Source organism: Acanthochromis polyacanthus, chromosome 11 (assembly GCF_021347895.1).
Source record: "Acanthochromis polyacanthus isolate Apoly-LR-REF ecotype Palm Island chromosome 11, KAUST_Apoly_ChrSc, whole genome shotgun sequence".
NCBI classification, from domain to species: Eukaryota; Metazoa; Chordata; class Actinopteri; family Pomacentridae; genus Acanthochromis; species Acanthochromis polyacanthus.
In genome coordinates, this window is record NC_067123.1 from 24,010,597 (window position 1) to 24,025,323 (window position 14,727).

Genomic DNA, 14,727 nt, shown 5'->3' on the forward strand with positions numbered 1-14,727 from the left:
AAGCTAAAATACACATAAGAGGGTATACCATGAAGTGCCACAGATGAAGACAGGTAACATTTGAGATCAGTTTTTGTTTCGATATAAGCAGGAATGCCAGAGATTGTCTGTATGGAGGAGACTTGATTGAGCAGAGCGGGTCTGTGTGCACTACATATTCACCCATTGTGTTTATTTTCCTGAATGGTCTCGACACTGCAGGGAGTTGTAATCTCTGCAACATCTGGGCTACTGTTCCACATCAGCCGGCTGGGAGGAAATCAGATCAGACCAGATAAGCTCCCGGGTCGACACGTGAACCCGCGTGACCCTGAAGGCTTAGACATACGCACACATGCACACGCTCGCACACAGACACACGATGCCAAGTACAGCCAGAGCTCCACACAACAAGAAGGAGCACAGAAACCATGTAGGATGAAACACACACATGATTAGGCGACAACGTTCTCATGTGGGCTTCAAACAATGAATGGATGATTGAAGATAGTGTTTCTGGGAGAGGATGTCACGTGCGCGCCGAGCCACGTGCTGGAATCAGATCCTATCGCCTCCCTACAACACTGATCTCTGTCAGCCCTCACTGCCTTAGTTCATTTAGCGGTTTAATTTCTTTCACAATTCCTACAAAAACAGCAAATATCTAGACCATAAGGCAAGATGTGGGTAACCCCTGAATTAGAGTTTGTAGTGCTTACAGTAGATGCTGTGTGATTTCCAGGGGATCAGCGTGGCAGACTGGCAGGGAGACACCATGTACAGTAATAGCAGCAGACAGATTATCTACTTCTGGCAGGACAGTGTGCATTAACAGCAGCACTCGGTTAAGTCTTTAACTGGCATTTGCACTGAAACAAAACAGTACAAATTTTTATCATAATGCATCGAACAAGAGTCACTGATTATCAGCCTGGTGGATTATCGGATCGGATAAAAAGCATTTTTCTAATCATCTGTTTTGTTGTTTTTTTCACAGATTTTTGATAACATGAATTACCGGAGAAGATAAAATACATTAATGTGCCATTTAGGCTGTGATGCAGCCACCTTTTGTCCCTATCACAGCTCACCAGTAAAAACCTTTCACCATTGGAGTACAAAGATTGAAAAGTTTTTACACATATGCAAGCCATAAATAAACACGGCTCTTTCATCAAAGTTGTGTCTTGAAGTTTGCTATTCTAAATTTTGACTGTAAGAGTTTCCTTTTTACTGTACAAATACTGTATATTGGTTGAAAATATCAGCTTTCAGTCACTTTTTAAAAAAAATTAATGACTGGTATCTGTATTGGCCCTGATAAAATTATACTGACCACGTTGATCACTATCAAGGGACAGCAAAATAACAATATGAAAGGGGATGAATCAGATGAATTCCACCCCACACGCACCGCCCGCCACACTTCTGAGTTTAGAGGATAGTTATCGGCTGCTGGACCACAAAAGACGCTTTCTTTCCTAGAAAATGAATCTAGTTAGGTTAAGTTAAATTAGTTTAGTCTATCCCAGCAGACTTATGGGTGAAGGCAGAGGACACCCTGGACAGGTCATCAGTCTATCACAGGGCTACATATGCAGACAAACAATCACATCATTTAGAGTTACCAATTCACCTCAGCATGTTTTTGGACTGTGGGAGGAAGCCAGAGTACTAGGGGAGAACCCACGCATGCACAGGGAGAACATGCACACTCCATGGAGAAAGATCCCAGGAAGGCGGGGACTCAAACCGGGGATCTTTTACCTGCAAAGTGAAAGTACTAACACCATGCAGCCTTTCAACTTTAGATTTACTGCCTAAATAGCAGTGACTTGACTTGACTCAACAATGCATAGCACATCGCAGAATCTCTGTATCTTGATTCCATCGTGACTTAATCTTTCATGCCTGGTGTTTCAACAGCGAATCACAAGTACTGGTGCTTTGTAATGGCCTCAGTGGCAGAATCATCTGACAGGAACTGGTTTTGAATTCAGTACAAACTGTCAAACATTTGCAGATCTATTGATTTAGGTAACAACAGAACAATAGTTTTTGTGAAATAGGAGATGTTAAGAACATCAGACGGCCATCAGTACTATTACACTTTACTGCTTGTGTTCACTGTATGTGTGGGCCTGTATTTACGATGTATGGTCTCTGTGTGGTTGAAGCTGCAGACTGAAGGATGTATCTGTCAGCAGAACATTTTATCTGGCTGTCAGTGGAGCTGAATGTTGAGGCTGAACTCCTGCCACCAGGCTGTCAGTGGAGTCGCTGATAAAACTGCTGCAGGCAACAAAGTCCCTCAACACACACACACGCACACACACACATGCACACACACACACGCGCACACACGCGCACACACGCGCACACACGCGCACACACGCGCACACAACACAACATGGCACAACACGGCATGTCTGCAAGCCAGACGGACACTTCTTTGACTAAATACAGCCTGCAGAGACTCTGCACTCCTCTGTTATTTTAAAACTTCATTTCCTTGTGGCAGTGCCCAACACAGACACACACACACACACACACACACCTACACACACACACACACACACACACACACGTAGTTGATCTCTGAGTACACAGACAATGTTTGGCCATCAGATGGAGCTTTTTTTTATCTGACATTGAGAAGTATGTAAGTGTGTGTGTGTGTGTGTATGTGTGTGTGTGTGCATTTGACTTATTCATAGTTTTACAGAAACATTGTGTTTGCTCACGCCACACAATGTGAAATCAAGGACTGCCAGAGAGCACAGGCAAGAGAGAGAGAGGGAAAATTCAATTAAAGTCAATTAAAGGCAAATTTCATTAGCTGTGACAGCCTGGAAAAGAAGCAAACAGGAGAGGAACGGTATTGAAAAAGAACCATTATTGCTGACATTACACAGAAGACACCATGGGCCATAGAAATTTAAACCTGCTAAACTCAAACCAAATAGCCATGGACTGAGGGATTAACAGTCTTCAGGCAAAAAATAACAGAGATGGATGTGTAAGTATTCCTCACATATTGAAAAGACAGACAGGGATCAAATCAAATTCACTGGCAAAATGACACAAATTATAATCCAGGGAAGCCTCCATGGATGGACAATGCAGACATAAGGGTGGCTTTAAATTATCCTAAATATGAGAATGATATTGTGCCCAAACTTGTCTTTGTAAGAACCTTTTCAACCTGGAGGTAGAAATTCTGCCAAGAAAACTCTTTGTTTCTGAAGTAATTAACAATTGTAGCTGCTGGTATTGTTCCCACACATGATAAAAGGAGCTTACAGGGGGACAATAAACATTGATTGTTTCGCTTTATAGTGGCACTGTATCAGTGCAGTTGCATAACATCTTCTGTAATCCAGGAGTAGCTTTGTCAAACAGAAAATGACTTAAGAAACATGACTTAGGTGTCTGAACTAGGGCAAAATTCTAAAAGGCATGTCTCATTACTCGGCAGTCATCTTTGCAACACTTATTTTAAGCAATAGTGACCAGCTCACACATAAATGGAGAGAACCAAAACTGTGACTTCAGTAGTCATTGGGACATAAAAACTGCATTAATCAGTCATTTGTGATTTAAAAAAAACACCTTAAAAGATGCCATAAAACTAAGGTTAAAACAACATTTTTCACAACACCACACTGGGGTCGGTGTAACAACATGGCCTGGATGTTTCCCAGGTTGGACTGTTACAAAGCAGATAATTGGGCTTTTGGGACTGGGGATGGGACATTTGTCATGCAGCCGCCATATTTGACATTGCAGAATATTCCTTTTATTTCTATTCATAATTTTGTTCAACAGACTCTCTGCAGCAACTGACTGACTGTGCAGTAATAATGGAGGCCACCAAGACACTTATGACTCCTCTGAAGAACTTAAAACTTCAGTGGCTGAGATAGACGAAACTGCACATACAATAACTGTTTCCTTGGTTCTTCGTCAGACAAAGCTTTATGAGAGAGTGGCAAAGAGAATGCCACTAATGGAAAAAGCTTATTTTAAGTCTTGACTAGAGCTTACCATGAGGAATGTAGGAGGCTCTAAAATCAACTGGAAGAATAGGAACTTCTAGCTGCAAGACATCAGCACTAACGACCGAGCTACTGTGAAGCCCTGGAGGGTAAAATGAACGCCACAAGGTAGAGGGAAATTTTGGAGGACAACCTGATGCAGTCCGCAAGAGAACTGTGACTTGGGAAAAGATTTGTTTTCCAGCAAGACCATGACCCAAACAATACAGCCAAAGCTACACAGAAATGGTTTAAAGACAACAAGGTGAATGTTCTGGAATAGTGAAGTCAGAACGCAGACCTTAGCAATGGCTGACTTTGAAAAGGGATGTTCTGTCTCTATCCATGTGCAACTGGACAAAGCTCGAGCAGTTTTGCGAAGAAGAATGGGGTAAAACTGCAGCATCTAGTTGTGCAAGGCTGACTGAGACCTTAACACAGGGTCAGTGGTGGCCAAAGTTTAATCTTCTACATACTGACTTGAAAGGGAGTGAACACTTATGCAGTCACTAATGCTATATTTTTAACTAACTGGTGTTACTTTGTAGAAATCTGTTTTCACTTTTGACATGAAGTGAATCCTTTTTGTGAACTTCTTGTAACTGACCATGATTAAATGTTAAAATGTAATAAAAGGGGAAAACTTCCACAAAGGGGTGAGTGCTTCTTATAGGCACTGAATACTGTGCAAACACGTGTTTAGAGCTTTATTATGGGCTCATGATGAATCACTGATAAATTAGTCACCAAAATACATATGAAAGATCAAGGAATATCTATAGACTAATCAAAGGCCTAGCTGTACTTTAAAATCTACGTATAGTAGCAGAATGGAAACTTGCTTGGTGTCAAGAAGTATCTCAGAAGCCCGATTTAGTTCTGCAGGATCAATACTTTGACTGAAAAGAGAGAAATTAAAAGCTTTACAGGATTTTATGAATCAGTCCCACTGATGTCACTGCTGAGATGCATTCCCGTGATCCTTCACGCAAAACTCTCAATGCCTCTGCAGATTCTGTTCCTTCCTTTTGCCAGATGAAGAGAAGTCGTCACGTCAACAGCTTTTCCTGTGCTGTGTCTGCAGAGAATAACCAACCAGCTGGCAATCCCAGCCCCTGGTTCTGTTAGTCTTTCCTGATGCACTCAGTCAGAATTTAAATGCTGTGATCATTAGACTGTCACTTTCAGCGTAATTTGATAGCTGCGAGGTGCTGTGAAGTGCTCTCGCTGCATAAAGACTCAAGATCAGTTTGAACTTCAAGGAAAATTACCGTATTCTTCAGATCTTTCATATGATAGTGAATTAGCTTCCAAGATAGATTCACAGAAAGAAAGAAAGATACTCCTTCCATTTAACATCGATTGCACAGGCTTCACACAATCTTTGTCTCTGGTTTTTATTGTGCAGATGTCAGTCTGGCTGCTACCTTTGTGGGTAAAAATAAATCTCCAGACTGTAAATATCATCAGTCACTCATAGGCGAACTATAATTGTTTGGATCAGACAAGAGGGGAGTGGAGCTGCTTGTGCGTGATGCATGCATCTCGTTACACTGGTTGATTGTCACATGAAAAATGAACTTAATTGTTTGGTGCTTCTGTGCTGAGATGATGGACACGTTTAGTTTTGTGGGTGATTGGTGCTCATCCGGGACAGCTTTCTAAAGGACTGACTCCATGTCCAGTTGTACAAAAGAAGTCAGTTCAAGCATTTAGTTTTTATTTTAAATGTATGGATTAGGATCTGAAGTGAAACAGAAATAGTCAGACATCACAAATTAGAAAGAGATAACAGAGTTAACTCCTAAATTTGAGCTCCTATTATTTCGGATGCCCAAACCTGTATGTATTTGTGTTGATTAAAGAGCTGATAGACTTCCAGCAGCAGTGCAACACTGAGTTTCTGTGTGCGCGCACCTTTTATGTGCAGTTATTTCAGGCCCGTAGGCTTTCAATTATATCCAAACCCAGTATGAAAGCTTCTGTCACTTCTCTCGCTTGTTTCCCTTTTCGTAATGAAATGATTTTGTGCCCATGTGACTGAGTGGGTGACAGAGAGAGAGGCAGAGACACGATGAATAAGCCTGCAAGCTTATTAAGTGAGTATTATGGACAGAGGCCGGGGCACATTGTTTGTGCACGTTTTCAGCCACAAGCGGCCGTGCACATCGAGCTCCTGTATCGCGCTGCCTTGACAAACTGCCAGCCGTCGTCTCTAAGAAAACAACCCATAATTACCCCTTCCAACCGCAGCATCACTTCCTGGAGGTCGGCAATCCGAAAGATTCTGTCTCCGTGGCTACACTGTTGCCAGGAGACGGTTCGGGTGGGCCGGGTTGATGTCTCAGAAGTGACAGAGATGGGCAGAGGTAACAGAGGGGCTGCACTGGTAAAGGCCACAGCGCTCACATATCCTGCTTAGTTTACCCTGATTAGTTTGCTCGACTGCAACCTTTAACACCAGCTTCTTCTGCCGGCATCCTGCTGCTGGAGACAGACACCGGAGATAAAGGTCACCCTATTCGAAGTACTCTGTTAAGTTTTCTTGTAAACAAGTGATGTTTACATTCAGTGTTTCTCACCAAACTGCTCCGTGTGTATACTTAAGCTGAAGCAGTAATAAAATTGGGTTTGTCATTGCAACAACACGCTGAATACGATAACTTCCCAGTGGTGGAAAGTAACTGAGTGTTTTTACTTAAATACTGTACCCAAGCACAAATTTGAAGTAATTTGTGTCTTTTCTTTTGATGCCACTTTCAGCATCTACACCTTTTTACTTTACAACCTTCATCTAACAGCTTTAGATACGTTACAAAGAAGATTTTTGCACACAAAACATATACAGAACTTTTAAAGGTTTGCTTCTGATAATTGGTTGGAATACGTTAGTTTAACTAACCAATCAATTAATTATTGTAGAGAATAATTAGCAGATTTATTCATAATGATAAGCATCAGTTGCATTATGAAGCGAAATGAGTTACACTGTAAAAATCTTGCTTTAGGTTAATGTATTAGTGATAATAATATTCTAATGCAAGAGACATTTTTTCAGAGTTCTTTTAATACTTTAAGTAAATTTTTGTGATATTTTAAGTAAATCTGCTATTCAAATGAAGGACTTTCACGTGATTGTTCTGAAAACTCGACATGGACTAAAATTTTTTCATTGTCTAATTACTATTTTTTAATTACAAATATGAAAGTTTCCTTCACCGCTGCTGTTTTTTTGTAGCAAGCATCAAATATTTGTAATGTTCAAATTGATGAAACACATGAAGCTTTCACTGCCCCGTTTAGTCTATTTTACTGTAAAATGTAAAATAAAAAAATCTTACATTTAAATTCACACTTATCAATTAAAACATGCATTTTTCTTGGTTCATACATTGTTGCAGACACACACATTGACAAAAATGTCTCCCAGTAAGTTGTTAAAGTCACAGTGAAGCCTCTTCAAACAGAAGGCCTATTTTTAGTCCAACACATGTCTCTGACCCTATTCTGTCACTGCAGTTGTGACTTAGCAGTGAGCCGAGAGTCGTACTGCTCTTAGAACATCACTGTCCAGGTCTCCTGAGTGGGTCACTCAAGTCAATATGCATGCAAGGAAGCTTTGCATGAGCTACCCTTCAGCCAGCCAGAGGAGCAGTGAAGCTGTGCTGCCACCTGCTGGCCACTTTCAGTCAGTGTTTCTGGAGAAGTGAGGAAATTTCCTGAAAAACACAGCAGCCCTTTGCCCCACTCACGTCTCCCTCATATCACTCACAGAGTGGGTGAGGGGTCACACAAGGAACAGTATGTGCACTTTATTAAGACCTCCACCCAAAACAATATATTCCCTTCAGGGAATTTCACTTTCTTTGCAACAGTTGCTCAATACTTTCCAAGAATCAGATTAAACCAAACTTCTCTTATCACATGAGGACAAAACACTGAGCAGAGCTACACAGGTTGGATCTCACATTTATTTACAAAATGTTTTTACATAAGGCTGGATCAAGAAACCCATGGCCTTAGACCCCCGGGCCTTAGGGAGAATTAGACTGTGGAATGATGAGTCCAGTGTCCTCAGTCAGTGATGGTCTCTCTTAAGAGTAAAGTGCATGATAAAGAGGCTTACAGTTGAACTGCTGTGGTTGTGTAATGGGCTTGCGGTGGTTAATCCTTGTGCTCTCCTGTGTGTTTTCTGAATGAGGGAACTGTCACTGTTTTGTTGCCCCCTCCATCCTAGTGAGAATTCGAAGGACTATCTGGTTGAAGTCTTCCGGCTGGTCGGCAAAAACATAATGGCCTGCTCCTCTGATCACCTGACGAGCACAAACGCACAGTTGAACAGAAACAGTCAGATACAACTCTGGTGGTCACAAATGACTTCACATGTAGAAAAACCCCATTGTAATTTACAAATAAATCAGAATCACAATCATTTTCATAATCCCTTCAGGGCAATTAACGTCGCTCAAACACGTGGAAGTTAAATTAAACAAGAACACTAGAAATTGAAGATCACGAGAAAGCACCGAGTTAAAAACTGAAGCAGATGAGATCACACATGGCTTGTGGAAAGTCCTTTGGTATGATCGTAGCCCCACTGCTAACAGTTCAATATCGGAGCTCTTTCAAAGTAATCTGAGCAGAGTGGCGCTATTTATTGTACATAGAAGCCTCTCTTATGTTTATTTCTGTCTTTCTGAACCATGTTAAAGACATCTATGGGATCCGGAGTGATTCCTGCAGCCACGACTCTGAAACACATCACTGGACTCACAAAGTTCCCTTGATTCCTTACCACGGCCATCAGCTTGCTTGTGTTGTTGTCCAGAAATCCCACATTGCCCATGACGCTAAATTTAATTGGTCCACATTTACATGCTGCTTTTTAATCTTAGGGTCCAAAGTGCTTTACAATGTGCTTCCCACTCATCCATTCAGTTGCCATGTGAGGCACTAGCCTGCCATGAGGAGCAACTGAGAGTTTAGCTTTTTGCCCAGCGACACTTTACCACTTGGAGAGGCCACGGATCAGACTGCCAGAGTTGCCATTAGTACAGTGGACAACGTGGACATGATGATAGATAATATGGCTTCTTTTTGCCATCAGTGTCTGTTGTCTGGATCCAAATCTCAGCAGATTCCCCTCTGATTTCTCTGGAGATGTCTGTTGTTGCTTTGCTTGTCAACAACAACAGCATCGTTGGAGGAAAAACAGGTCAGAAGTTCCAAATGTCCACAGAGGGACCAGCTTAAAAAAAGTCACTAGCAATAATCCAAAAAGTGTGACAAAAAACTGAGTTGCAAAAAATTTACAATACAGAGAAAAATGTATCTATGAATGATCATTTATATCTGAAAAGATCCTAAAACTGGAGCGCACGCAATTGGGACTTTAATGTATCTGAAAAACAAACCTTCCCATTGTTGGTTCTGGAACTACACAAAGTGATCTAAGGTCTCCTGATGCCACCGATGTTACTGACAACAAACTGGAACAGGAAAATATAAAACTTGCCTCAATTTCCACATCTGGTCGGGTTTTCTTGAAGGCGTATCCAGAGTCGCTGTCAATGCTGGAGCGCGACCCGTAAATGAAGGAAATGGGAATGTCAGCTCGGACCTGGTCAATCCTGTCCAGCATGGGCCTCTTAGCCCAGCCGTAGGGAATGGTCATGTTCTTGAAGGCCGTCTCTCCGCTGAAACAGAAAGAGACGATGCACGAGTTTGCACATTATGTCGGGAAATCTGTGTGTGCCGGTGTAGAAAGTTCCTCACCTCGGAGTCTGAGCGTTCAGATGGTAGATGTAGTTAGACACAGTGTTGTCGCTGAACACAGAGGAGTACTTCTGCTTGAAGTCTGACCTGATCATCTGGACCAGCATTGGACCTGAGAGAGGAGAGAATTACAAAACAAGGACATTTACTTTCAACTGCAAAACCAGTCAGACCGATGCACACTGTGGACTCGGGGCGAACTTCCCAGCGTAGACAGATTTACCCTCAATATCTTTTTCAGTCAAGTGAGTGACTAAACAATCAGTACTTAAGAAGGTGCAGCAAGACAAGTAGAAATATCCTTTTTGTGTTCAGATGCAGGAGGTTTAATAGGAATTCACTTTTTAGTGTGAAAACACATTTTAAAAGAAAACATCAGTGTCATGAGGGGCTTAGATATATTAATGAAGGCCTCTTCTTCAAATTTTTTTACTCCAAGTAAACCAGAGTGGTGTTGCTTTACACGACTTTGAAGTTCAGCATCATCTACACCAACCAAAACATAAACATCTGTATATTGGATATGTAACAGAAGGAAGACTACATCTAAGTGTGTGTCAGTATGTGGTGTGTGTGGGTGTGTGTGTGTGGGTGTGTGTGTGTGTGTGTGTGTTGACCTAGAGGCCCAGCCAGTCTGAGTCCAGCTAGAGGGTTGAAGGGGCTCATGAAAGCCCCGATGGCTCTGATCCAGACTGGGATGGAGTAGTGGCTGGGATTGTCTGGACGTGCCGGGAATCCCCACGGCTCCACTAGCAGCAGATGCTTTACCCTGGACACAAATACACAGTTATTTCATAAATGCACACACTAAAATGTCAAATAAGTCCAATGAAAAGCTTGAAATGGTACAAAGGTAACTGCTGAATTGCCAAAGGTAAAAAAAAAAAAAAGTTACTCAAAACTGAAAAATAACTACGTTTCAGAGTTATACAAAAAGGCCTTTTTCAGGGAACAAGAAATGGGTTAACAACTTAAAGCTGTTCTGCAGAAATAGAGGTTGATCAGGCATTGAGAGTTCCTACAGTTCTTGATTACTTACAACCCCCTCTGTCTGCAAAAAAGTAGTGTTGGAACACGTTGTGGCACCAAGCCCTCGAGAGCATTATTTGAACACTATTGTACTGGAAAAAGTAGTGTGTTGCTATAAAAATGGAGAGGAAAAGGCAATTAACAACAGAAGCGAGACAGACCATAATAACACTTGTGGTCTTATGTAGGTCTTTTCCAAAGAGAAATTGGGAAGAAAGTCAAAGTGTTGGGGAGTACAGTTTTCTTCACCATCAAAAGGCATTTAGAAACTGGGGGAAACTGACAGGAAGACATGTAGAAGACCCAAAAATCACAACATTTTTTTTCAAATTTGCTAGTCAGTTGTTTGGTTTATAAAATATCAGGGAGTCTTCAAAAATGCCCAACAAAAGGTGGCACGTTAAAGTATTCCATTTTATAGATTATCTCTCATATCTTTGATTTGTGACCTTATATGGCCATAAAATTTGCAAATCATCACATTTATTAAGCAAAAATCTACAAATGTTTCACATTGCTTGAGAAAAGTTTCAAACTTCATACTTGATCCAAATCTGTTCTTCTTTATGTTTGCTGCACTTGAGCAACACATTGCCTTTGTGAATTACTTTTCTTGTGTACTTCAGACTGGTATCAACAAACAAAAGCTGGATTTGTGGCAATATGGGGAAAATTAATCTCGAGCCACTCTTTTGTATTGAATGAAGTTTCTGTGAAGACCTCTTTAAAACTGTAAACTACTTGTATGCATCCTCTCAGACACACACACCAAAGCACCTGTGTGGGTATTTGAGTGTGTACGCCGCAGACAGGTATCCTCCAAGGTTGTGTCCCAGCAGCACTATCTCCTCCAGTCCCACCTTCTCCCTCCACTCCTCCAGGGCCGTCACGAACTCGTCCTCAGCCACCTCGGGGTCGGTGCTGAACTGGGGACGGCTGCTCCTGCCGAAGCCCAGCAGGTCTAGAGCGTAGACCGGGCCGCTGCTAGAGAAAGAGTCCAGGTTCTGGGCCCAGAGGGCAACTCCACCTCCAAAGCCGTGCAGCAAAACCAGAGGGGTTCTGGGATGGGCAGGGGGCTGCGATGGGTACGGAGAGCATGGCTGTGGCTGAGTAGAAAAGGCTAAGGTCCACAAATGGTTGTCGTTGGATATCCGGACGTGCTGCCTGGAGAAAGGCTGCTTCACAGCTGCAGAACAGGGAGAAAACAAGATGTAGAAAGGAGGGAGACTGAGTAGGGGGAATGGGACTCATCCCAAACCGATTCATCAGAACAGTTTCTATTTTATTTTAATAACCAGATCTGGTGTTTTTGACTATTTTTACGCAACACTAATTACTGACTAAAAATCAGTCATTTTCTAAGTAGTTTAACAGCTCTTTAAGTCGCACTTACACTTGAGCATTTTTTCTTCTGCATCTTTCAGCTCAGAAGGAGAAGTGGGGCACCAAGAGGGAAGCCAACTTAATATCCAGGAGCTGCGGTTCAGACAGCAAACATGCAACCAAGCAGGCAGACAAGACACATAAAGTACATGCAAAACAAACTATAAATGGACCTTTGACCATATGACACTTCTGTTATCAGCACTGCTGGTATGTAATCTTCTTTCGAGAAAAGAAGGACAACAATATACAAACAACGCCCTAGAACAAAGCCCAAACACTGCGTTTGCTCTGCGTGTTTTGGGACCGTTATGTTCTGTCATTAATAAATTCTACCAATTTTAATACTAACTTGCTTTTCAGCTGACACATTTGACAGTTAAATGTTGACTTGAGGGTTTAAAGAAATCCCCCATGTAGCAGTTAAATTCTTCTCACACCAAAAGCATTAAAAAGTCACATCAACACACAAATCCACTATTTGGAACATAAAAGCACAACACAGTTGAATAAAGTTGGGTTTTACAGAATAAACTTCTGTACAGGGGGTCACGTAGTATCCCGAATTAACGAGTAAACAACGGCAGATCAGCGCATGTGTTTAACGACATTAGCTAATTTACAGAAAACCGAGGATTTACTAGAACGACACTGTTTAAAATATTCAGGTTTGGTTCTGACTCTGGCGAGTTTGCTGAAGCTACTCCTGAAGGGTCAGCGCGAGCTCGTGAAAACAGTGTCGCTGGCTAATGCCGTAACAAAACCGACAGAATTTACGGTGAAGGGGAAACAAAACAAACAAACTTACTTGTCGTAAACTAAAAGCTCGACAATAAGTGTAGACAGCGCTCACCTCTGCTCCCTGACGGGGGGGATTTCCTCCGCCATCCTCCTCATCCTGGACTGATGGTCTCGCCTCTCGCGAGTGACAACTTTACCAAAAAGTGGAGAAATAGTTATGATGCGTTCATGTACATAACGAAAACGCGAAGAGATGAAACGCACACAAACTACGTGAATGCAGCTTGTGAGTAACTTATAATATGACAAATAGAGGTGTTGATGAAAACTAAACTCTCCTAAATGTTTAGGGCTCCGTTAGTTCAATAAATAATTGTGGAGTTGGAGGGTTTTCAGTGCATTTGAATGTTTTTCCGACTGTGCATGAAGGCAGCAGCACGGTCTGAACCTCCCAGTAAAGGTGGACTAATATTCAGCGGGCTGCCATTACACAGCTAACAGAGGTAATGTACCGTTTTATACAATGTCGACGCACAAAATATTAAAATAAACGTTTCTAGAATCAAATGAGCAATAATTATGTTAGTTAACATCGATATAGTACGCATAAATCGAACTAAAGTTTTGTTGTCGCTGTCGTTAGCATGCTAATAATTAGCATAATTTTTCGTTGCAGCATCACTGAGGCGGCATCAGACGTTCTGGTTCATAAACTGAAATAAATACACAAAATTAGCTGTTTAGCTATGGATTTTTGTACTTGTGCATTAATGTGATTGATACACATGCCAACTAAACATAAGTTAACATAAGCACAGTGATGCATTTTTATTTTTAAATTTTACTTTTCACTAACTGACCTTTGAAACTTCACACTATTTCAGACTTTTTGTAATTTCAGTCTCAGAAAACAAACTGTAACAACAAAAAGCATGTACTCTGGGAAGCCATTTAAGGGTTCAGTATCTCCAGGAATCTAATTTCCATAGTTGACATTTTTCTAACAACATTGTCAAAAGGATGAGATCTAAATGATAGAATTTTAAATTATTTGCTCTTAAAATGGAAAAAAGTGGCAATTTGTGTTGGGAACCTAGAAATTTCCTGTAAGTGCATATATGTGGATGTAAGTATATTTCCAACTAAAAATACCGTCTTTCGTCAAATGTCTTACAAACATTTGAGGCCTCTAACAGCTGAAGAATTTGATGTGTGGAAAGTATTATAAGCAAGGTTAATTTTTCCAAAATGGCAATGCAGACTCATTCGTAGGACCACATAACTGGTGTGTATGGGGTCTACATATTGTCATTATAAGTGTGAAGTTAAAAGTTGCATCCATGTTTTTTCATGTTAAAATTGAACAACATATGAAGCCTATTTAGCCCTATTGAATATTTCTATATATACAGTAAACTTGAAATGAACACTGAACAGAGAATGACGATAACTTGACACACATCACAATAAATCTCAGGTTGATTGACACACATTTCATTTGTTTGGAGGAAGGCAGTTCTCAAAAGCTATTTCAATGTCTCTGTTGGTCTTAATGATTTTTTTTTTCAATGGCCGATAAGTAAAAGTCTGGCCTCTGCTGGAGCCATTCAATCATTTGGATCTGCTTGAAACTATTTTGTCTGTGCCCTTACTGAATATTACAGCTCTAGATGTTATCTTTCTGGAGATACTGACCCCGTAAATGCCAATGGATAAATCATTTTGTGAAGGTGAAATCAGAAAAATATCCAGGTCTGAAGACACATGGTATTCTCAAAATTCA

The 14,727-nt window shown here is 41.2% G+C and overlaps 1 protein-coding gene across 1 annotated transcript; it reads right to left on the minus strand.

The window, feature by feature from the left end:
- Positions 1–7,965: 7,965 nt before the first annotated feature.
- Positions 7,966–13,135, minus strand: LOC110958708 (abhydrolase domain containing 5, lysophosphatidic acid acyltransferase). Its single transcript, XM_022205372.2, has 7 exons — positions 13,057–13,135; positions 12,214–12,296; positions 11,598–12,006; positions 10,409–10,560; positions 9,792–9,903; positions 9,532–9,712; positions 7,966–8,329 (listed from the first exon to the last, which is right to left on the minus strand). Exons 1-7 carry the CDS (start codon positions 13,098–13,100, stop codon positions 8,225–8,227), a joined length of 1,086 nt encoding a protein of 361 aa, XP_022061064.1. The 5' UTR covers positions 13,101–13,135; the 3' UTR covers positions 7,966–8,224.
- Positions 13,136–14,727: the final 1,592 nt, after the last annotated feature.